At 39.2% G+C, this 25740-nt stretch overlaps 1 protein-coding gene across 1 annotated transcript in view; it reads left to right on the top strand.

The window, feature by feature from the left end:
- The window catches only part of wwc1 (WW and C2 domain containing 1), a 55392-nt gene extending 29932 nt beyond the window's left edge, over positions 1-25460 (top strand). Inside the window, exons 10-22 of the mRNA XM_034140227.1 lie at positions 1827-1916; positions 4478-5136; positions 9021-9138; positions 9784-9954; positions 10668-10860; positions 11469-11609; positions 12534-12583; positions 14457-14631; positions 15214-15378; positions 15496-15588; positions 17420-17650; positions 19341-19459; positions 20468-25460. Of these exons, the coding sequence (XP_033996118.1) occupies positions 1827-1916; positions 4478-5136; positions 9021-9138; positions 9784-9954; positions 10668-10860; positions 11469-11609; positions 12534-12583; positions 14457-14631; positions 15214-15378; positions 15496-15588; positions 17420-17650; positions 19341-19459; positions 20468-20534 (2272 nt within the window). The 3' untranslated portion in view covers positions 20535-25460. The remainder of the gene's footprint in view (positions 1-1826; positions 1917-4477; positions 5137-9020; positions 9139-9783; positions 9955-10667; positions 10861-11468; positions 11610-12533; positions 12584-14456; positions 14632-15213; positions 15379-15495; positions 15589-17419; positions 17651-19340; positions 19460-20467) is intronic.
- The last annotated feature ends 280 nt before the right edge of the window (positions 25461-25740 follow it).

The following is a 25740-nucleotide window of genomic DNA, read 5'->3' as shown; positions in this document are numbered from 1 at the left end:
GTTTGCTCCTTTTCTTCTTTCTCATCTCCTCTCCTTGTCTTCTTTTCTTTCTCTTGTCTACTCTCTTTGTCTCCTCTACTTTCTTTTCTTATTTATTTTTAAGTCTCATCTCGTCTCCTCTTTGTTTCCTCTCCTTGTCCCTTGTCCTCTCTCCATCCCCCCTCTCATTGTTCTCTCTCATGTCCTCTTCTCCCATTTGTCCTCTTCTCTCCTTGTCTCCTTACTTTTCCTTGTCAACTCTCTTTGTCTCCTCTGCGTGTCTCTCTCTTTTCCTTGTTTCCACCCCTGTCCGATCCCTATCTCCTTATCTCCTCTCCTCTGCTTCGTCTCTACCTCTCTATTTCCAGTGTTTTAGTCTTGTATTCCTCCATGTTCTCTCTGTTCCTGCTCTTCAACATATGTCCTTCTCACTTCCTCCCTCTCTGTAGTTTTGTATCACTCTCACTTTTCCTAAATAGCAGCAGACCAGAACCATCAAGATCCCTCTCTCCCCCCCCCCAACAGGACTCTTATTATTCAGGCTTCAGGTCAGACTCTACCTGAGCTCTGTCTCTCTTTGTGTGTCTTCTCCTGTTCCGGAAACCTGAGAGGCTGCAGGGCCTGCTCACAAAAGGAACCTCTTGTAGTCCGCGCACACACACATGCACACGTACACGCACACACGCACACGCACACACACACACACAAAGATGAAGAAGAAATATGCTTAGGATTTCCTGAAGATGAATCCAAGTTTTGAGTGCAGCAAACACTTTCATTTGTTTAGAAGTTTTAAAAGACTCCATGCAGGTATTATCAGATATTTGGCCAATTAGACCTCCATTCAAGTTGGGCAAAGCTCTGCCAGTTATTGTGTGAAAGGTCATTATAGAAATGTCAAGTTGCCCTTCTCTGAAAAACACCACAGTGCTAGCAGAAGAGGCAGGCTTATGTCAAAAAAGCTCAGTCTGAAAACACACAAACAGTCCTGAAAACGAGCTTGTATCTAGTAAAAAAAAAAAAAAAACTTCTGAATCGGGCTGCAGTGTGTAGGTTTCCTGGTGCATGTTCATTTATTTAATTTGTTTGTTATTTAAAACAAATATCTGAAAATGTTCTTTTAACATCGTTAAAAGTCTGAAATATACGTTAACACTTGGAGGCACTGTGCTGTATAACTGTATTGACTAACCCACAAGTCAATCTTTTGAGATCTTCGTTAACATTTAAGAAACAATATGAGCACCCTTAAAAATATTTCTGTTTCTTTCCATTCTGGCTTTTTCTCCCTCCTCCTCTGTAGACCAAATGCATTTCAGTCCGCACACGCTTTGTTTCCCATTAGTAAAAGAAACACTCACAGAGATTACATTATAGAAGATCCAAAAATGAGACAGGAAACAGTCAAAGACACACACACACACACACGCACGCACGCACACACACACGCACACACAGCAGTGTGTAACCTGATAAAAGGCTTCCCCTCTTTGGCCTGTTTGCTCTCCAGCCATGGATCATAGTAACAGCTGTTCATGTTTTCCTCAGAACAAAGCTTATTCAAACAGATGACACCGCTGTCCCCTGAACACAAAGTGGCTTTTCCCCATGACGCCTGAACACATCACCACCGCTGTCATGTTATAATTGTTCTCTTTTTCAAGGACTCAAACCATTATTTATTTATTTTATATATGTGAAAGTGACCAATGTTCTGCCTGGGAGCAGCACAAAAAGAATAAGATTAGTGTTGGTTTCAATTTGTAGACAATTTAATTGTTCAGAAAGAGAGTTATCTTTAATCCGAAGGTCTGTAACTGACTGATTTTTTTTTTGTATCATTTCAGGCTGAGACTCCACTGCAAGAGGAACAAACTGGTCCGAGAGCTGGAGGAGATGGTCCGACTGGCCACATCCCTGCATACTCAACTCAAAGGGTTTGTTTCTCTCATTACTGCTGTCGATATCTTAAAGGACAATTCAGATTCATTCCAACCCAGGTCTTATCTTTGTAGTCATTTCTATCTAATAATTACGGAAGAGGAATGGGCCACATTTGCTTTTCCATTGGAGATTTGACTAAAAGTGATTTTTTTTCAGTTCTGAGATTAAAGTCAGAATTCTGGAGAAAAAAAAGTCAGAATTCTGAGATTTCCAGAAAATAAATATTATTATTTAAAAAACTCAAATTCTGACTTTTTTCTCAGAATTCTCAGATTAAAGTCAGAACAAATTTCTGGTCATTTCTGGTTTCTCGGTCACATCCCAAACAAGTGTTTCTCATGTGTCCCTAATCCTTTTACGTAAAATTAACATTTTACGCACCAAGTCATTTATCTGAAAATGAATATTTCTCGTAAAACTCCAATAAAAAAACTAATGTTCATTCGTTTATAGAGATAGGACTGTTATTGTCAGTACAGTAGAGACAGTTAATGAAGGAACATTTAGAAACAAATCTGTTGACTTAAAGATCAGCATGTTTTGCTTTATTTGCTTTATTTTTCCTACCTTCATTTATCACATTTAGCCTTTCTTAAATTCACCATATTTTCTCACAAAGTCGTTGACCATTAGATGATGGACTGAAAACATGTAGTCATTAGATTCAAATCAGGCAGAGAAGAGAGCAGAGCTTTGAAGGGAAGGGGAGGTTGAGAACATTTGGCGCGATGGAAGTATTTTAATGTTTAATCACCAAACATTTGCAAAAGATGAAAGCCATTTTGTTCTCCTCGTCGTTTTCATTTCACTCGCGCTCTCGCCACAAATCTCTCTTTCCAGCCCAATTATAAACATCCCTGGGAGGGAATCACATTGTTATGCGCTGACGCAAGGCAGCTGTAAGAACTGTACTTCTTTTCAGAATCGTTTCATATTTTACACTCAGACGGTTTCAATTCAACAGTGATATTCTGAATAGTTGCCAGTGTCCTCTCTGTCTCCTCCTCAGGCAAGTTTATCTCCCTCACTCTGTTTCTGTTCACGTCTAACCTTCTGGTCGGAGAAACATCAAACGTCTCCCCGGAGGACAGGAAGTCTTCTCTGTCTCCGCTAACGAGCCTCTCTGCTTTCATTACAGAGCTTTAATACACAGCTACAGGAGGAATCACTCTCAATATCTAAGCTCTATCCTAGGCCCTCCACTTGTTTTAAATTGCAATGAACATCTCGTCTGCTGTGCTAAGATATAGAATAAGACAAAATAGCCAAACATGTTGTGCAATTACAGCAGGTAAGTTTTTTTATATCAAATTTCAGACATAAAGGCTATTTGATATACAATACAATACAGCTTTATTTGTAAAGCACTTTAAAACCTCCAGACCAAAGTGCTGTACAGAGAAATCATGAAATGTATTCATAAAATACACAAATCACACAGCTCAGCTCACATACCGTAGTATAAGAAAGGTAATACAAATAAAAAGGTAAAAACTAAATAATAATGTATACAAATAATAACAGGCATATAGTACAAACAATATACCATTTAAAAGCAACAATCTACAAAGTGCTGAACGCTAAGGAGAAGAGGGGGGTTTTATGCGTTACAGAATATATAAGATATACTAAATAGGAGGCATACATAAACTAAAAGGATATAACTATAACAATTATTGTGATCTGTTTTAGCTGCATTATTTTGGGTGACATTTTTTATTTTTCTATTATGGAAAGGCAAATAAAATAGTGAGCAGACAGGGAGGTATATAGTAGGCGTGGGAAACAGAGTCTGCCTGTAGCCATGTAGCTTTCTGCTTATTCTTCTTCATGTTTCTTCCGTCTTCTTGCCTAAAACGTGTCTTTTGACTCTGTTGTCTTCACTAAAGCCTCTTTATTTCTCATCATTTTCTATCACTAAACTCAATGTGAAATAGAGAAATATGCTGTTTATGGAACTATCAAATGTATTTGTTTAAAACAATTATGTCAAGTTGATGCTTGTATCCAAAGCATTGTTACAAGTGTGACAGCATAAACAACCTGGTTACACATTACATTTGAAAGCGTGGATGTCATCAGGGATTTTTCAGACGCATATAAAGCTATTAAGTACAGTATGTTATGTTCTGTTTGAAAGAAATGACCTCTGAATGTAGGATGGTTGTCAAGGAATCCACACAGGCTTTATATGATTGCATTTCCTAAAGTAAACAAAAAAATAAAGAAGTCCTGTGGTCTACATTTTCTTTAAAAAGGTTACTTTATTTTAATAAACTAATTATAACACGGTATCCACAGACTTTTAAAATTGTACAACTTCCTCAAAAGCCCAGTCAGATGTGTCGCAAACGCTTGAAATGTAGGACAACATTATTTATTTGGGATTGGTCTCAAAAGCCTCAACCATTGTGGATGCATGCTGGATTATAGCAAACACAAACTGTCTTCTGGGTCACTGCCTGACAACTTGAAAAACACCTTGCATCATCGCTTGATAACAACTGTTCTGGAACATGGAAAATGTTTTATTAATTTGCTGTCTCTCCCTCAGGCTGTCGGCCAGCACCCTGTCCTGCTCGTCGGGCAGCAGTCGGGGGTCTCTGACCTCCAGCCGCTGCTCGCTGGCCACCACCTCCAGCCTGGGCTCCACCTCCTCCCTCAGCTTCACCGACATCTACCTGGAGCAGCCCGAGCTGGCCGACCCGGACTTCCAGAACAAGCTGGACAGCCTGCTGCAGGAGGGGGGGCAGGGGGGCTACCGGCCCTCCAGCTCCATAACCACCATCCACGAACACGAGGTGGTAACAGGCTCCGGAGAGACGCCTGAGGTCAGAGCAGGAGAGGTGGGAGGGGGTCCCGCTGGAGGAGGCGTGGCGGGGGAGTCGGGGTCGTCCAGGATCCAGGCCCTCAGACTGTCGGAGACCCCCCGCTCCATGAGCTCTTTGTCCCCCCGCTCCTCCCTGTCCTCTCTGTCTCCGCCCTGCTCGCCCCTGGTAACGGACTCTAGCTTCCTGTCCGGAGAGACGTTCGCGGGCCAGGCGGGGCCGGGGGGGCTGAGCCTGGATCTGGAGCTCCACAGCAGGCTGGCAGAGCTGGAACTCAGCCTGGACTCTCAGGAGCAGAGGCAGGAGGAGAGGGGGGGGCCGGGGGGGCCGGAGGAGACGCAGGAGACGCAGAACCACAACACCACACTGGGCGAGGAGGTCAAAGGTAAAGAGACGTCTTTTTTATTCAAAAGGTTCACACACTAGTTTCCAGTTCATCTCAAACGTTTTAGAATGTGAAGCAAAACACAATCTGTACAAAATACAGGACAATATTATTTATTTGGGGTTGGTCTAAAAGTTTATTCTTTCTTTTTTGATTCAACACTTTCACACACTTGTTTCCAGTTCATCTCAACATTTTGGAAAGGGTTTTTTTCAGGGTTCTGTGCAGACACGTCGAGTTAGAGGAGAAGATGCTTTGTTCTTCTTCTGTGTGCAAACTCCCCTATTACAAGATGCATTAGATAGATGGATAAATACTTAATACATCCCAAATTGGGCAATTATTAAGTTACAAATATTGAAAAGATAGAATAAGATATGAATATAATAGAAAATTAACATTAACAACAACAAATATATATACATATTCATAGGGTGAAATGTATCACTTGAGTATCCAAATAATACACCATATAAAGAAAATACTGAATACATTTGAATACTGTGCAATAGACATTTCACTAAGCAAAATATCTCAAATCTAGACGGGACACATTATAAAATGTAAAACAAAATAAAAGCTACATTTCAAGAAGTGAGAAATGATCAAAATGAGATACATATATATATACTGTACATGGATTGGTGCTGATGTTGCAAGCTTGCTTAAAGTGGACCTATCATGCTATATTTGAATAATATAGTGTAGGACCATACCTATATAAGGCATATTTATACGTTTTTTTTTCTCAAAATACCAAACAAATCATGCATTTTAGCCATGCCTCATTTTGCTCAATTTGACATTTTTTAGCTCTGTTTTTGCAAGGGCAGATTATGTGAGAACAGCACCATCTACAGGCCTGGCATATGTACTACAGCGTCTCCAGCGCTTTCGAACGGCAATGGCCGTGGCTGTCTCCTCCTGATTGGTGGAGTTGGTCCAATAGCCGTAGCGCCACCGTCCTGACGTCAGGAAAGTGTTCAAATCTGGATCAGTTTTTATCAGATCCGTTGCAGCCCCTTTTTTAGAGATTTGGGTGTGGAGGAAAATAGAGAGGGTTGTGTTTTCTGACACTTGGTGAGTTCCCTGGAACACCGGGGACACATATTCATGTATAAAAGACGTACAAAAGTGCATTTTGCATGATAGGTCCCCTTTAAATAAGTTGCTGTCCTTCCTTTATAATTTTTGTATTGAAACATCTGTTCTTCACCAAGCTGTGAAGCCTGTTTGTGCTGTGTGGATAATGGCACTGTCAGGAAAAGAGACAACCACAATCTGTTGACACAAAGTAGAAAGCCCACTGTTGTCTAAACATCCCTGTATGCTGCAGCATTAGATATGCCTCTCATTGTGACTGAAGAGCCTAAACCACACAGTACACAGAAGACTGAAGTGTTTGTTTTCAGGGGGGAGGTCTTCCAAACAAACAGAGATACAAAGCCTTGTCATTAAACTTGGGAGGGAATTTGATCCTCAAAGCAATCATTTCAAATCTCAACAGCAATAAAAGGATGTGTGCATAAAAACTCAGCAGCGCTCTAATGATGATCCCAGTTCATATCAGGAGAGCCATAACAGTGATGAAGTGTCTGCATGAGGCATGGAGAGAGGCTGCTGATGTAACGGCTTTATCTCCGTTTCACCAGACCTCAGAGAAAACACTCCAACTTTATTGGAAAGCAGCATACAAGGAATCGTGTGTGTGTGTGTGTGTGTGTGTGTGTGTGTGTGTGTGTGTGTGTGTGTGTGTGTGTGTGTGTGTGTGTGTGTGTGTGTGTGTGTGTGTGTGTGTGTGTGTGTGTGTGTGTGTGTGTGTGTGTGTGTGTGTGTGTGTGTGTGTGTGTGTGTGTGTGTGTGTGTGTGTGTGTGTGTGTGTGTGTGTGTGTGTGTGTGTGTGTGTGTGTGTGTGTGTGTGTGTGTGTGTGTGTGTGTGTGTGTGTGTGTGTGTGTGTGTGTGTGTGTGTGTGTGTGTGTGTGTGTGTGTGTGTGTGTGTGTGTGTGTGTGTGTGTGTGTGTGTGTGTGTGTGTGTGTGTGTGTGTGTGTGATGAGAAATGTGATACAGTGTGTGAAACCTGACTGCTGGTGGGAGCAACGATGAGAGGGGGAGTGGAGGTGTAGGATTACGGCTGCTGGGGGGGTGTGTGTGTGAACGATTTATTTATCCCTAGGGGACATTAGGTTTTGTGACATTTTCTACATTTCAAAATACAATAAATTGGAATTAAAATATTTCTATAAACATACAAAGTAAAAGTAAAAAATGTGCCATAAGAATATGAAATAAATAGATATATTACCATAAGAAGTTAAAATGTGAACATTGTACTGTATAACAACAATACATATGAAAACTATTTATATTGCAATAAATACAGTGGTGTATAGAATTAATAAACATATTGACATTCATACAAAAATATACAAATAGTTTAAAGAGCTAAAAGTATATGAATTAAACTGTTATTGATGTCAAATTGACTTGAATTGAACAAGTAGATCCACAGACAATGAATGGACAACATTGTTGATATTGGTCCTCATTAAACAAGCACAAAACAATATTTATTAGGATTTAGTTTTATCATTGTATACTGAATGTCCTTTTTCTGTAAGTTAGACGAAGCAACATATTAAAAGCATGCACAATTAGCTTTCAGCCGTTCCTGTTGGAAGTGTACCCATGACAGGATCAATAGATTACCCTGAAACCTAAAATAACCTCCGTGAGTATCGTTTCAGCCAAAGATGCTGCTGCAACTGAAATAAATGAAAACGACATGGTGGTTGTAATGTGGTGAGGGTCAGGTGGAGTTTGAAGCGGGCTCTCAGCCGCTGCAGCAGAACGTGACTCAGGTTCTGGTTGCGTCGTCGAGTGAAAGGTGGTCCTTGGGGTCCGGTTTCCTCTTCACGCTCCGTCACTGTCTGCCAGGACTCAACATGTGCCAACACTCAGAGTCTTCACAGCCAGGCCAGGAGATTCAAAAGCTTTATTTACATATGACCAATAGCTGCAGATCATTTTGCCATTGGAAATCTTGAGTGTCAAGCACCACCAATGCAACAATGCAACATACAGAATCCTTAGGATGAGGATTGTTCAGTGTTGTGATCATCTATAAATAAATAGGAAGACTGTAAACATATGTAAACAGTAAGGCTGTCCACACATCAACAGTGTCCACCCTTATATAAACCATACATGTGTTAAGATCAGTAGCAATAAGTTAAAACCATTGTGTTAGCAGCCATTGTGACATCACAATTCCCTTCTACAAACTAAGGCAGGCTGTTGTTCATTGTTTACACTGCAGACCTTAACAAAGCAAGGACAGCCTAATTACATGTCAGAGCATAACCCAAACATATTGTAACTGTAGGGCGTACACAGGGTCCGTGGTTTAGCAAATACTTTGAGCTGAATTGCTGAGGTTTACTGTGTTTGGTTTCAAATCTCTTTCTCCATCTTTTGTTGGTTCAGAGTTTTTTTCAGTCCAGAGACATACATGCATATTTGTTTTAAGCAGATGAAGATGATATTAGATGAAGTTATGTTTGATGAAACCTTGTGATACTCTTTTGTTGAAACAAATGTATGCTTCACTCCGCTGCAATGTGACATTCTTAAATTCCCCAAAAAGTACAATTACTATTTCAGGCCAAGTTAACATAATCTGTTTAGGTACCATTCAGTTTACATCAGGTCAGAAAAAGTTCTTAAATAGTACTTACTTTATTTTCTTTGGTTCTGATGGAAGACCATGTTAGGTTGGATATCACCAGCCTTATTCTTAATAGACACATCAACTGGAAATCAATTAAAGAAACACATTACATTTAGCCATATCCTCACCTTGTATCTTTCCTCTTGTGTCTTTAGACTCGGCCCCCGAGCTTCAAGGGACGGGGGCGGGGCCAAAGAAGATGGGCGTGACCTCAGCGGTGTCTGACGAGTCGGTGGCAGGAGACAGCGGCGTGTACGAGCCCTCGGAGCGCAGGTACGAAGAGCTGTTACTTACAGCTTATGTTGTGAGATAAACACCCTGGATGGTGTCCTTTCATCTGATGTTTTACATATAAAAAATGTATCTTGAATTCTTTGCATTTGTATTTCTTTTTCTTATCTTTATATTTCAACATGAGTCTTTAAGCACAATCTGGGCATGTAGGGTAGCGCTGTGCGTTTTTTTAATATTTTTGAACAAATACCTAGATATTGATATTGCACTGATATGTAGGGTGCTTTTACAAGATATTTACAAAATGAGATTGTTGATGAATAAACATCAATGTTGTGGATATAATGATTATGTGGGTAGAGGCAAATTATAGAACAGTGGCAAGTTAAAGGCCTTTTTTTTTATTACTTAGCCTTCAAATACCAGGAAAAGACGATCCAACACGATGTCAACCTCATATCCTTACTGTATATGAATATAATAAAGAAACATTGCCCAGCTCTAATACACCATATATTTCCTTAAATATGTGTTACATTTCAACTATTTGTTCACATTTTCAGTGTTAAGAATACTTCTGAATAGAGAACTTGTAACACCATACCTTTACCCTGACGTTACATTCTCAGTTGCCATGATATTTCATCAGCAGTGTGTGTGTGTGTGTGTGTGTGTTCCCTGCAGGCCGGGCCTCCCTGCTGACGTGCTACTCGGCTCTTACGACGAGCGGCTGGCCCTCGGCTGCTCTCAGGTGCAGCTGGGCTTCCGCTACGAGTCCAGAGACCAACGCTTCACCATCTACGTCATGCAGCTCTCCAACTGCAGCGCCCTCTGTCTGCCCGCCGACCAGAAAATGTACGTCCTTTTACCGCTAGATTACATTACATTTCGTTTATCTGAGGCTTTTATCCAAAGCGACTTACAATAAGGACAATAAGGATGCAAGCTCAGTTGAACAGAAGGAAAAATGCAGGTACATTCAGATAAGACAAACCATTGGGAATGTTGGTACAGTGCTTATTGATACAAGCTTTCTGTTTGTTCTTCTAACTGTTGGCTTTTGTTCCTTTAAACCTAAATGACTCACTAAGCAGCTCATTTGATACTTTCATCTTCCCTTTACATTGCATATTTGCACTTTTCTACATATAAAATAAATGGTTCTTGAATATGTTTGTACATCATCCATCAAATGAGCTGCTTAGTGAGTCATTTAGGTTTAAATGTACAGACATAAAGGAACTAAAGCCACCAGTTAGAAGAACAAACAGAAAGCTTGTATCAATAAGCATTTTGTACATTCAGATAAAGACACAGTTATGCATGAGTGGGTTAAACAGGCACGGGTGAAGAGTTTAAAGTGTACTTGGTGTTTAGTTTCTAAACTGGGGGCGTGTCCTGTTTGTTGTCTGCAGCCCGGTTGGTTTGCCGGCTCCACTGACTCTATATGCTCATGCAGATGTGTGTCTGTGGGCCGTCTGGTTATGTTTACACTGGAAAAGTGGTGCCTGTGCAACCAATTAACGCACGTCAACACATTCAAATATGTTAACACATTGTTTCTGCAGATATGTGCGTGCGGTGGTGCTGCCGTGCATGGAGGCGTCCCGCTGCCTCTTCAGGACGCGCGGCTCTCTGCCTCAGGACGTGGTGGAAGTCAACGAGGTGTTCGGCATGCAGATATCCCACAGTGCTTTGCGGCAGAAGACACTGAGGGTCGACATCTGCAACACCAGCAAGTCGGGCCATGAAGAGTGTCTGGTCAGTAGGAGGTTTTGAATCTGGAACGTAGAGTAGTCATTTGATTCAAGGTTTAATCATTAGCTGTTAAAGCTTCAAATACAATTGTAAAGGTTATATTATGAATCTATTTCCCATTCAAAAGGAACTTGAGAGACGATGGCTACTTAGTGTCACATGTTCACATGCTGTTGTAAGGGAACTCAGTTTAATATCATTATAGCATCAGACATGTAATTGCCTGTCAGCTGGTGACTTGTAAGTGTTCAGGAAAAACATTACAAAAAGGATGACATTTATAATGACACTGAATAAAATAAAACAACTAAAAAGAAAGTAGCACAATTGATTAACTGAATATTAAACGCTTAAAAAAATGTAACAAATTAAACTTTAAAAAGTTTACTTTTTTTTAAACAACAAAGGAATCAAAGAAAATGTTGGATAGGAAGACTTTCAAAGTACCTTACACAAAACTTATGTGGCATGTTGAAATTCATTTCATTGTTTATGGTAAACTCAAAAGGAAGCAAACCAAAAGTGCAGAATTCTCTGAGCAGACACGCTGCGTTGTTCCAGATGTTTCTGAAACTTTAACACCCCTTCCATCTTTCCTCCCCCCCCTGCAGGCGGGAGCCCAGATCAGCCTCGCTGATGTCAGCTGTTCGGAGGAGAAATGCACCAAGTGGTACAACCTGCTGAGTCGCGCCTACATGCCTGAGATCAGCAGCAAGGACAAAGAGAGCCGAGCGGCCGGCAGCACTGACAGGGTGAGGAGGCCGGGGTTAAATAGTTTAGTCAGGTAGAACATCTTAAGGTATTAAACACGCCCCCCTAGTATATTCTGTCTTAAATGGTCAGTATGTTAACATTTTTGTAATGAAGTAATATATATAAGAGTAAACTAAATAATCCAAATTGGTAATAAGACAACAAAACAGGTTTCAGAATCAGAATCCTTTGAGGAGGCTTTACAGTGGAATCCAGGAGGCAAAGCTACCATTTAATGCGGTTCAGTAATTATTACAAAAATGGTTTAAAAAAGTATACAGTGAATTTGCTGCTGTCTAGATTAGTGCAGCCAGTGTTTCCTATTTATCAAACCAGAGTAAAGTAAAAAAATTGTTTTATAACTCAATAACTTTTCTGTTTGTGCAAATATTTTCTCTAATGTGTAGTTAATATCTAATTGAATGATGAGTTTTTCCTCTGTGCTGTTGCACCTCTGTTAATGGTTTTAGAAAAATTGTTTGCATTAAATAGGAAGTGTCTTTAACGGCGCCATAGAATACTGTCTGAAATGGTCGGTATGACTACATTTTTGGGATGTATGAAGACATTCCCCAGATTGAACAGTGTCAGTTTTAAAAAGAATGTAAACATAAAACAAGGGAATCCAAATGGGTACCAAGACAAACATTTACTTATTTGACATTAAGTGGAATATTGTCGCAGAGTGGGGAAACTAACATTGTTACAGCAAAAGGGACAGTTCAGAAAAAAGACAAATAAAACGGGTACACCAACAAAATAAAATGTAAATCAAGAAAGAACATCCAAGGTTTAAAAGTAAGTAGTATCATTATAAGAGTTAATGAACAGCTTATAATACAGTCACATAACAACACTTTTAAATGTGGTAATTTATAGTTGTTTGGTCCTAATGTGTGTGTGTGTGTGTGTTTGTGTTTCAGCCTCGTGTTTCCAACAGTGACAGAGTGGGAGCTCCTGAGGACGATGAATGGTGAGTGTTTCTCCTTCCGTCATCAGTTTTCCTATTTATTCCCTCTTTCACTCCTACTTTTGAGCATCAATCGTCCTTTTCCTTATTTTCTTTCCCCTTTTTTATCTTTGCAAGCTTTTAGCAACATTTATCAAATTTTAAGCATCAATTTCTGGATCTTAATTATACAATCTCTGTTAGCGCACCATTTAACTGCATCATAAATGTAGCTAGACATAGCTTCCTTCATACATCAGACAGTTTGGAACATGACTCTAGTGACGCTGGTTTATTACTGATCGATCAACATCATTTACATTTCTTACAGTGTATGCAAATATTTGTAGTGTTTGCAAACCTTATGTTCTTACACTTACGTCAAAAATAGACCAGCCGCGTATTTTTAGCGGAGCCCAGCGCCGAGACGCTTCTGGGACGCTTCTGAGCCGTAACGCGGCGCGTCTGGTGGAATAGCACCCATTGACTAGAGTGGCCGCGATCGCGGTGAACGCTGCGGCGCGGCCGTAACGCGGCGCAGACGGACCCGGTGGAATCAAGGGGTTAGAGATTATCTGTACCGCTTCACAGGCAGCCGACAGTTCACAATTGTTTTCATTGCAGACACACACGCACAAACACACACACACACACACACACGCACACGCACACACACACACGCACACACACACACACGCACACGCACACTGACAGAATGTTACTCGGCAGCTTCACACTGCACATAAAGCAGCTTGAATGTTGGGTACCACTTTACAATAAGACTACCCTTATAAAGGATTCATAAAGGGTTTATAATTAGGTTATGAATTAGGTTATTAATTAGGTTGTAAACACTTTATTAATCATTAAGAACCATTTATAAACCAGTTCTAACGTAGTTTTCATACATCAACACAGGCTCACTATTTGGCAAGATGACTAAGCCTTATATTGGCTACCTAGCTTACTTCGTCTTCTTCATCAGCCAGCATCCTTGGTATCTGTTGCTCACTGAGTTGATTCCCCCCCCTTCCATCTTGATGTTTCTTTGCATCTCTTATGACCATTTATTTACGAGTTACTAACATTTATAGTTGCCAAAAGGGAGCCTTATTGTAAAGTGTGAAACAAATCACCATTTATTAATGAGTTACTACCTTTTCTAATAAGGCTTAGCAGTACAGATAAATGTGGGCTCACTATTTGGCAAGCAACCGGTCACAGCTGCCCTGTTTATCTCATGTCTTATAAAAGATTATTAATGATTTATAAAGTGTTCACAACCTAATTAATAAATGAATTACAAACTATTCGTAAACCCTTTATAAGGGTAGTCTTATTGTAAAGTGGTACCGAATTTTGGATACACCTCCCCCTCTTTTGAATGACACCGCCACCTTTCCTCCTCCCTCTGTCCAACGACAATCACCAGGTGTCCCCATGTCAACACACACACACACTCTCTCACACACTCACACACTCACACACATACACCTGTCTCCTTTCCCAGGAAGGAAGGAATTAGACCACCTAGTAATCTTCCTTTCACATGCAAATGTTCTCTTCCTTCACTGTATATAGTTATCAAAGTATATACTGTAGAATATAATGTAATATAATATGTTTAAGTTTTCTTTGTTCACTTTATATAATTCACCTCTGTTTTTATATGTTAAGCGCTCATGGGAACACAAATATAACAACACATATCTAATAAAAGATGGTAAATAAAAGAGAAAAACTGTAAAACATCCTGCAACAGTTTTAGGGCTGAGTACAGTGAGGAATATTTTGGATATGATGGAAAACAACAAGGAGTTTTGAAGTGATACCAGAGCACTACTAATCTGAGCAGTATTTATCCCTACAAACGAGAGTATGTGTTTGTTGTTGTCAGGCATGGTGACCCCCTGGACATCTTTGACGATGAAGAAAGAAATGGCGTGGAGGGGGTGGGGCCTGAAGAGGAAGAGTTTTATCCTGAGAGCAGCCAATGGGAAGCAGAGGAAGAGGAAGTGGAGGTGAAGGAGCTCAAACCTCCTCCTTATCGTGCACCAGTCATCACAGAAAAGGTAACTTAGAAAAAGTTGATGTTTACTTGTTGTGTTGAAGAAGAAGATGAACCTTTATTTGATCCTCCAAGGGAAAATGTTGTAACACACAGTACAATACACACACAGGAATAGTACTAGATCTGAACACACATACAGAGATACATGTATTTGGATTGTGGTAGATATTTCTTTCATTCTTGGATTACTAGGAAAGCACAAGTAGTATATCTTTGAACAGAAAAGACCTTTCAATCAAGTCAATCGGGTAGAGTCAAAAGGCCATTTCCCACTGTTATTTAACAACCATACAGAGAAAATGCATCAAAAAAAGAGGCTAAGAGGAAAAATAAATGTCTCCCAAGAAATACAATGAAATGCTCTTCTCATTGTCACGTTGAACTTCCTTTTTCTCTGACTTTCTTCTTCTGACATCCTATTACATTAGGCCCTTCCTGTTTGTGTCCTGGGTGGAGCTGTTTAAAACATGTCAAAAATACTTTTAGTTTTTGAACTTCGGGTGCAATAAATTGTCTAGTATAATAAGTACTTTATTCAGTATTGGACAGTTTATATTGATATAATCTTGTATTCTTTGTCTAGGTGAACAAAGAGACGAGCATGGACAACTTGTCCCACCACAGCTCGGTGGTCCGACCTAAGGAGCGCCGTCCAGACGTCCACCAGCAGAACCCCTTCATGAGGGGCAACACCATCATCCGCTCCAAGACCTTCTCCCCCGGACCCCAGAGCCAGTACATCTGCAGGGTAACTGAGGCCACTGAAGACCTACAGTACAATAAAACAACAGGACATCAGACGGAGAGAAAAAAACACCTGTTAACTCCCTGTCGTGAATGAACATCTCCCTCTGCTGTTTTCTAGATAAATCGCAGTGACAGCGACAGCTCCACCCTCTCCAAGAAGTCTCCGTTTGTCAGGAACGCCTCGGAGAGAAGAAGCATGCGCATGAAGAAGGTAAAACAACAATTGATATGATAATACTTGAATGTCAGATATCACAGCAGCTCCATTTGCAACATCAACAAGGGAAAATACAAAGACACATTATAAGAAAACAGACATTTAACCTTACATCACAATCACTGAAGACAACATGTCCAAGACCCTCTGACGTACATTTGACCTGGGATTAAACTCTGTATTTAATTTCAGGATTAACTGGGGCACAAAAGAGTGCTTCAGTCTAATTGTATTTCATCTTTGGACCCTGTGTCTCCCAACAATTAATATTCACTGTTCAGAACATGGTTGAGGTCAGAGCTGATGTTGTTATGGTAGGCTGACTCATAGTCTGTCACAAATCTTTGAGTCGATTTTTAACCAGTGGAGCAGTTTTGACTGTTAGCCGGTGGAGAAATGTTTTACAATGTAGTATTGCAGAACTGTCAATATTACAGATATAAAAAAACAAACAAAAAATGTGTCTACTCTCCTCGAAAGACCTTGGGCGGTCATCCTCACTCCTGTCTCCTCGTCGCTCGATCTCAAAAGCAAAAACGTTTTAGCGCAGTTCTATGTGTCAGACTCCCCAAAGTTTTAGTTTTCTGTGATGGTAACTGTGTCATGAGGTAATGACAGTGTTATTGATTTTTGCCATGACATGACAGACTCCCCCCCCCCCCCCCCAGAGGTTCAGAGGAGTTAACATTGAAGTCCAGTCACTTATACCTCAGTACGCCTCACTGCAGCCTCACAGATCTAACCACCTGCAAGTTTACCGAGCATGAACGGTCACTCCTTCCTCCAGAGAGGGAGACGGGGAAGCCTATTTGAATTTTCTGAGCCCTAGAGCCGCCTGACAACTCTCCGTCAAGTGACTCTTAATATTTAATAACCGTCTGAATGTTTAATGCAGCTCTGACATTTGCCAGCTCATATTAATTTAGCAGCAGCGGAACATCTCCGTGGTGGAAATCCACATCACACATCGCATGCTGGTGACAGTGTTTGCAAATAAATAAAACACTTGCTGTGTACACCCAGGTGACGGTTAAGACTTTTGCAGACATACATATCAAATAAATTAATAAATACATCTCTGTCCTCAACTGTTAATTTAGAGCTTTTTTCCTTTTATTTTCCATTTGTTAAAACATAACATTTCAATCATCACATCAAGACAGTGATGAGTAAGAAAGTAATGATATTAGAAAAGAAAAAACTGTTTTGTGTTCAATTAAATTCAAATAGCTTTATTGGCATGACCATAATGACATACAGTTTTGCCACAGTGAGCTTTGCACAATTATGAAATCTTTTCATAAAAATGTTGAACCAAAGCAAGAATAACACATTTTCTTTACAAGGAAAACATACTTTTTGAACAGGAACTAGAAAATGTATTTAAAACAAACTTTAAAAACGATAGAAAAAGTTAAGATGAGTTATCGATTATTGTGCAGGATAATGCTGATAATAAATTCATATAATGCATTTATGTTCTTTCACAGACTGAGTCAGGGATTACAAAAATGGTGACTTGTTTGTGGTGCCAGTATTTGCAAATAAATTCAAATTGTGACTGCTTTTTTCTTTTCTTTTCTTTTTTCTTTGCAGTGCGTGATGAGTTATAAATACATTATATTAAAAAAGGAGAGTGTTTAGTGTTCTCTCATAGGCTGAGGAGTCGGGGATTTTCAGTTATTTTGCATTAATGGCCTTTATTAACGCCCATAGGGAGGGCCATGTACCCAATACCTGAACTAATCGTTTCTAGCAGCCGTAGTGTTTGTGTCTTGAGCCTCTGCATCTCTTACCTGTGCCCCCCCCCCCTGTCCCCCCTCAGCCCCCGGTGCCGGTGAAGGGTCTGGACGGTCTGCTGAGGACGTCCCTGGACCTGGAGCTGGACCTGCAGGTGTCGCGGACACGGCAGACGCGGCTGGCTCAGGAGCTGCGGGTGCTGCGGGAGCTGAAGACCCAGCTGGAGACGGCCAGGCAGCGCGGCCAGAGGGAGCTGCCCGCCTGGGTGCAGGAGGACGAGCGCTTCCGCATCCTCCTGAGGCAGGCCGAGAAGCAGGTGAGGGGACGGGGGGGATTAATGTCTGTGTGCCCATGTGCTATGGGCAGAGGTGGGAAGTAGTGGAGTACAAATACTTCGTTACTGTACTTAAGTACAGTTTTCTGGTATCAGTACTTTACTCCACTACTTATTTTTCTGACGACTTTTTACTTTCTACTTTCTACTTCTTCAATTTTGAACACAAATACCTGTACTTTTAATTCTTACATTTTCCAAACAGGCTGGTTCCTTTAGTTTTAATCTGTGTTTGGCGGCGTGATCATTATTATTTACAGTCATTGTGTGCCTATTGATTTGAACACGATCTGTGTATCCATCATTTCCTGGTCTTCTCTAAAGAAGAGGGACCAATGAGAACTCGGCTCGATTATTGTTCTATTAATATAAAGTGAGGTCAAGTTACCAGTTACTCTATAAACAGTTGGTACTGTAGTTATGGGTACTTTTTACTTGAGTACATTTCGAAGCCCATACTTCTTTACTTTTACTTGAGTAAAGAAGTTTAGTTAGTTCTTCTACTTTTACCAGAGTATTATTAAACACCAGTATCTGTACTTCTACTTGAGTAAAGGATGTGTGTACTTTTGCCATCTCTGGCTATGGGCCTAACGTACGATATATGGACACATCCTTGATAACTGTTACGTTAACAACATATCGTGAAATATACAGACATAAACTCGGTTTGTTTGTTACCGCCTACAATTCAAAACATCATGTAAAAAATATTTAGGTTACCTATTTATTAAATATTCAAATGAAACTACATAATTAATTGATGGTACGACAAGTAGACACAAACTTGTTGTTTTTTATCTTGTGTGTGTATCATGTGCTGTGTCTTGTGTTAGTATTATATGGACACAGCCTCAAAAATGTTAGGTTTTTAACTTAACACACAATATACACATACATGTACATATACATGACCTGATGTATTTTGAGGTTATTGATATATCATATTACAAACTGACATTTCTAACTATTCACTATTTGATCATTATATCAGTTGCATACAATGTTCTTAAAATTCAAAACATTTAAAGTGGACCTATCATGCTATATTTGAATAATATAGTGTAGGACCATACCTATATAAGGCATATTTATACTTTTTGTTTTTCAAAATACCAAACAGATCATGCATTTTAGCCATGCCTCATTTTGCTCAATTTGACATTTTTTAGCTCTGTGTTTATAAGGGCTGATTCTGTGAGAACAGCACCATCTACAGGCCTGGCATATGTACTACAGCGTCTCCAGCGCTTTCGAACGGCAATGGCCGTGGCTGTCTCCTCCTGATTGGTGGAGTTGGCCCAATAGCCGTAGCGCCACCGTCCTGACGTCAGGACAGTGTTCAAATCTGGATCAGTTTTTATCAGATCCGTTGCAGCCCCTTTTTTAGAGATTTGGGTGTGGAGGAAAATAGAGAGGGTTGTGTTTTCTGACACTTGGTGAGTTCCCTGGAACACCGGGGACACATATTCATGTATAAAAGACGTATAAAAGTGCATTTTGGATGATAGGTCCCCTTTAAATATCCATGGTTATAATGACAGACATTTTTGCTGATGCTCTAGTTTTCTTATCACACGCTTTAGTTCAGTTAGTTCACTATTAGACGCTTTTCTCTGTAAATAACAAAGAGCAGATTTCAGTATGGTCCTGTGCTCTTGCTCCTGTTCAGACTTGTGAGGAGCAGCTACACGAGAAGCGGGTGGAGAAGATGATGAGAGCGGCAGCCAAGGACGTCCACAAGATCAGAGGCCAGAGCCGGAAGGAGGTCCCCGAGGTGCAGACCTTCAGGTGGGACACGCAACCGGACAGATTCCTGAAATATGAGACTCTCCATAAGAGCACAGACAGAAGAGACACATATGTGATTAGATCTCCTCAGCAGACAGAATGTGTTAAAAACTGCTCAATAAGAAAAATGGGCCCCTTAAGAAAGCACTTTTAGAAGCTGTATGTCAGACAGGAGGAGGCAGAGGAAGGAGTTTGATGTATACTGTGAGAATATGTTCTGCACAGAGATGTTCATAGGCTGGGACAAATATGTTTATTGTGTCTCCTGATGCACAACCAGATTACTTTAGTCATACTCTCTAGGTGTCCTGATTTTTGGCGGTTCAACCTTTTTTGTGGTGGTGGCTGTTTTAATATGTGACTGCCGACTAACATGTTGTGAAAAAGCTAAGTTTGCTTGGTAATGCTTAATTTTATTCTTATTTGAAAAGTATTTACTGATTTTAGCAATATTATTTCTGCATTTAAGAGGCCTTTTTGTATTCCCTATTTACCCTGTATCATGATATAATGTAGATGATTATTATAACAGCATTGCATTCTAACTTTATCTAATTTATATCGAAGATCTCTATGGTGGGCTACATTGTATAATTTATTGAGGAATCCTATCAAACACATTTTTATTTCACATTTTAGATAGATTGTGATTGTGTTCCCCAAGCTACTTGAAACAAGATCATAAACTATCTAGGAGCTCAGAATAACTAGATTTCATTTTTTTATTCAGCTTTAAAATGAGATAAGTATACAAATATAAAACACATATCTTTCAATCCTCAATTATGAAACAAGACAGTCAGACATGCAATGATGTCATATATTCAGAGTAGACAGAAACAGTATAATTACAACATAGTGAATAGACTGACAGTAGCTGAACAAAGAACGAATGATAGTATTTGAATGAAACTGCTTTACAGAGCTTTGTTAGAGCCACTTTAAAACTAAATCTCCATGTTAGCTGTGTCCTTGTGTTGACCTCTAACTGTCTCCTGTGTGTTTCAGAGAGAAGATGGCGTTCTTCACTCGAGCGAAGAGCAACATCCCCGACCTGCCGGCTGACGACGTGTAGAGAAGCATTTCAAAGTATTTCCTCCTCGAGTCTTAACCTGCTGTTCCCATTCAAATGAAGCAAATGTTTGGCGGTGTTATGAAGAATTTAAACAAACAATATTAATAATGTGTTTAGTAGAGAAAACACTCAAAACCGTGAAGAAACACATTTTTAAAGAGCTCAGCATTTCTCATGTGGATAGTCTATGTTTGTAAATTAGTGAAAGCACACTAGAGCTTTTCTTTTTTTAATTATTATGTCACTCTCTTTGTTTTGTGTTTTTGTTACTAACAGGCTGTTTATAGGTGTGTAAAATCATTCCAGCACAACGTCACAAAGCTGCAAACACAGAGTTTTGTACTGAAATGACACATTTAGACACGTAAATATATAAATGTATATTGACAGCACAAAACAATGGTACTAAAGCAAAATGAGCAACTCAAGCTGATGATAAATAACAGAAATGAATATCTTCATTTAAGAGATATTTAACATTGATTTTCAAGCAATGTGTTTTTTTTTTTTTTTAAACTATAGACAGCACAGATGTTTGTATATAATCCTCATCAGCATGCATCATTTACAACACACACAACAACACGAGAGGAAAACTGGAGCGAGTCTTTGATTTACAAACGTTACCAAATGAACTGGATTTGATCATTTAGGAGGCGACATTCTTCTCATTTTAGGTCGAAAGTTAAACGATTGTCTCTCACCAGTTACACTCAGCAAAGTGTAGAAACAGCACTAACTCTCACTAGCACTCAGGTAGTTGATCGGATAGTCCGCACTTTAAGAAACTTCAGATAAAAGGAAAAAAAGAAAGGAAAAAAAAGTGGGTTTTTGGAAAAATCTATAAAATCCAAAAACCTTTGCCTCGAATGCGCTGGAATGATTGTTAAATGTTGAAGCACACAAAGATTGTCAGACAGGAAGATCAGATCAGATGTATTTTTGAAGACTGTGAACTAAAAGAGTTTTAATTTCAGACTTCCCTTCCCTCTAACTGGATGTTTTGGATACGCTCTGTATCTAAAGTCGCTCTCATGCCTCTTACAACTGGATGTTCTGCAGCTGATATGTCAAATGTAAGCATGGTGCCCCAGCAAAACTGAACACATCAATTCCATCCTTGTATCTTGAAACTAGCTATGGTTTAAAAGACTATGTATTGTTATGCTGCCCCCAAGAGGCCAACAAAAATGCAGGTTTTTAATTCCTACTTCCTGTTTCCTGCTCTTCAACTGATCCAAAATAATTGTCAGAAGATAAAATAGCATGTTTAATTGCAGGAGGTTTGCCTAAATCAAACCACCCTTGTGAGGAATGTCGAAATACAGGTTTTAAGGTTTTCTTAAGTTTTTCGATTTACATTAAGTTGTGTTAAATTCACCACAAAAAAAAATAGTCTTATTTATCAATAAACAGGTTCATGTTCAAGTAACCTTTGTTAGCACTGCTAGTATTGCTGCTTTCCTGTGGGTGCAAAATGTAAAAAGAATATTCTGAAACAATTGGATTTAGAGTTAAATATAAATAGATAATGGGTTAAAGTGTCACTTCAGGTATTAAAACTGTCTCAAATATATCAAATGTCCTAATTATAGAAGATAATGACATGCTAATTTGGACACGGGTCTAATTTGTAGTTCCAACTTCATCTGTTCATCATGCTGTTATATTTTCGCACTTGCATAGCAACATGTCTTGGCTATCAGAGGAGACGGATATTTCCCTCTATGCTTTGAGAAGCCGGTCAAAAGGTCTTTTATCGGTACGTGCAGAGCGGCTCTTAATCTTCACCTCTGGCATGAAGTCAGTTCACTGTTTGTGCTCTGGCGATGTGATTTCTATTCAGCTCAGTGAGGACTTACGATGTCTAACTCTGTTTCCAAGGCAACCGGATTATAAATCAGCAGCGGACCTCGACTATTGTTTGGTGGCTCTTTGTGTTTGTACCTGAACGTTGAGCAGCTGTTGGCGCTTTATTCAACATTTCAACGGTGCTAAAACAAAACTCCTATGGTGATAAATCACGTTTTGTTTTTTTTACATATTTTAATATTTGAAATCTTTGCTCATTTAGAAGACATGACTCTGATGTATTTTAAGCAGATTTGATATAGATAATGAAGAAACCCCACTCCAAAATTAGTAGAATGCACCCACTGGCACTAAATAATTTAACATTTTGAATATGATGGATTGAAAAACAAAGTCAGTTCAGTTTTAATTTTGTAGCACTAAATCATATTGGCACTCAAACTACAAAACAGTTGATGGAGGACCAAAAAAAAAGACAAAATATCAAAGAAAGTCGGACAACATTGTCGAGCAGCAAATCGGATCAGGAAAAATAAATAAAGAGTGACAAAAACAAGGATTTTTACTTGTATAAAAGTGGCAAAATCATGTGTTTTTTTACACACTCTTGGGGTTATATCATTGACAGGACTTCAGTCTTAAAGTGGACCTGAAGTTTCTTAACCTGTGACTTTTGGAAAAAATGACTCGCAGACTTTCAGCGCTGTTATGCTCAGTGTTTCTCTCCTTGCTGGGTCACCATGCTCTTCATGTGTTGGTACATTAGGTGCTTTGTATAAGTATCCACCACATGGCGCAATCCTTCATGTTTTCATGTCTCAATTCTCGGTGTAAACAGGAATGTCGCTGATGAAAACCTCTGCCGCTGTCATTCCAGATGTTCCTCTGTTTCACTGTGGTAAACAGCAGCTCATAACATGCTTGAATAATAGATCAGATCCAGCAAAGAGTCAACCTTAAACCTTTATCTCTTGGTTTATGTGTATGTTTAACACCAACAGAGGGAGTTGATTTTTCTTGTTGGCTCTCCAATCCTTAAGGTTATCTCCCAAAAGTCCCAACAATTTAAATCAGCCTCGTTTCTGATATTTTTAATCCACAAGAAAAAGAACATAGGCTCAACACATATCCAGTTACTAGTAGGAATATTCACCACACATTCAGGTAAAAGTAGGAATATTTTTGCACAAGTGTTAATAAGAACAATACATATCACACAAATAGATAACCACAGATCTTCTCACCCCGTCTAGAAAAAGACACACAAAAAACTTGATAGGAAGTGAATGAAATGCTGTGAGGACGTTCACACTGAGGCTGCGTTCACACTGCAGAGAGGAAGCGTTTTATACTTCAGTCTGAACCGTCCTGTTTCTGAACTAAACATTGAACAACATATTTATACCAAAGATTTAACCCCTGATGCACAAACACATACATAAAGGAATCTGATGTTCTTGTGGCTCAGTGATCCAAATAATACTTTACCTTTTAGATGTGTAAAGTTTATCATCTGCACATATATGCAATGGTACACACCGTGTCAACTGTGTGCACCATTGGGATCCAACATAATAATAATAATACATTTGATTTATATAGCGCTTTCCCTGGTGCCATGAAGTCTATATTTTCATTTACGATGTATAAATAATACTTTTATAGAGAATTCAAATATACATTTTAAGCAACAAGGTCATACTTAGTGATAGTCCCCCACTTTGTAAATGGAAAAGGGTCAAAGAATTGTAAACACATTTTATAATCCATAACAAAAGCACCTTCAATAATGACCTCCATAGTCACCATATGTAATTGAATATATACATTTTCCAACAGTGGCATGAAACTTTGGAACCACTAAAAATAATACACTTTTTTGGATTGAAGCTTCTTTGTCCTAGCTGTCTCTAGGTTTCTTAACCACAGTTAGGTCAGTTTGAGTTTCTTCTTCTGAGAAACATTTTTAGATAATAATGCATCCTGAATGTGTGAAGCAAAATCCTTTTTCTTTTAGCTGTTGACATGATAGCATCTTGACTCATCCCACATGTATTTCTCCCCTCAAATTAACGACATCTGATACCCTATAATGCACCACTTTCTCTTTGCTGAATCGCTCTACTGTCAAGACTTAGGGGAGCAACAAAAAAGTTGTTTGAATGCCGATCAGACTGTTCAGACTGAAATCATAAAAAGATATGTATTAAATCGAGGAGTAACGATGAAAAACCTCACAATTGTCGTGTTTACTTTTTGTGGGAAAGAGTCACATGACAGATCTGGTTTCCTCGCGCAGTGTGAACGCAGCTCTGAACTCCTGACGGTCTGAGGGTTTTACTGTAACGGGATCACTGTGAAATTAATGAAAGCCTTTGGAGTTATGTGAGAGAGTGTGCCTTTCGGAGAGCAACCATTTTTTTTTTTTTTTGTCTTATATGTCCAAACCTGGTTGCCATGGTGTGATCTGAAGCTGTCAATGTAGAGAAGGGTTTGCATTAATGTTCCTAATGTTAACAGTTTTTTTGTTTTCATCCACTGTAGAGCAGGTAGTTTGAAAGAATAGGACTCTGAGGAACAGTACTGTCTGTCTGTAAGAACTTTGTCATGATCGATTGAATGTTGTTTAACCGCTAAATCAAAAACATTTATATATAACAACATCTGGATGAAGGAATGTAGGTTCTTTGCTACGAGAAATCACAATCATTCAGAGAAAAAAACATGCTGGTAGTCACACGTAATTATTATTTTTCATCATGTAGATTGTGATATAATTCTTGTTTGTTTTTTGAAGTTCAAGTGCATTTGTTTTCCTTTTATTTGATTATTGTTTTTTTCCCCTAATGAATCTGTTTGTATTACGACTGGTGATGAATCTGGTAATGTGTATGGAGGCGGCTATGAGAAACACACAGCATGTATTTATTGCACTTTGTGATTTGGGTGTGCTTTTCCTGTTTTTCTTTTTATCGCGAGAGTCCCGAAAAGCTGTGAATTTTATTCTCAGACACTGTACTATCGACCAGAGTTGTAAATATTTCACCAGCACAAAAAATACCAAACAATATGTTTTGTAGTTTCACAACAAATAAAAAAGTTCTTCTCTTCTAATTCATTGTGTTACTAATGTGTTTCTCAAAACAAAATGTACTTGAAGTATGGAAAGTAAATGTAATCATGGCGCATTTCAATGTTCTCTTTCAGTGTATTACTATTATATATTAAGTTTTTGTATTATATATATTTTGTGCTAATTTGGACTTCTTTATATACGGATGGGGAGTTTAATCTACAGCAATGCCTCATATTCTATAAAATCAGCATATTTGTTTTATCTCTAAAAGGTATATTTTTCAAGAGTTTCTCAAAATATCATAACCTAGCCATGAAA

This window comes from Trematomus bernacchii, unplaced genomic scaffold (genome assembly GCF_902827165.1).
Source record: "Trematomus bernacchii unplaced genomic scaffold, fTreBer1.1, whole genome shotgun sequence".
In the NCBI taxonomy this organism is placed as follows: Eukaryota; Metazoa; Chordata; class Actinopteri; order Perciformes; family Nototheniidae; genus Trematomus; species Trematomus bernacchii.
Note: the sequence above shows the minus strand (reverse complement) of the source record. Positions and strands in the feature narration are given on the sequence as shown.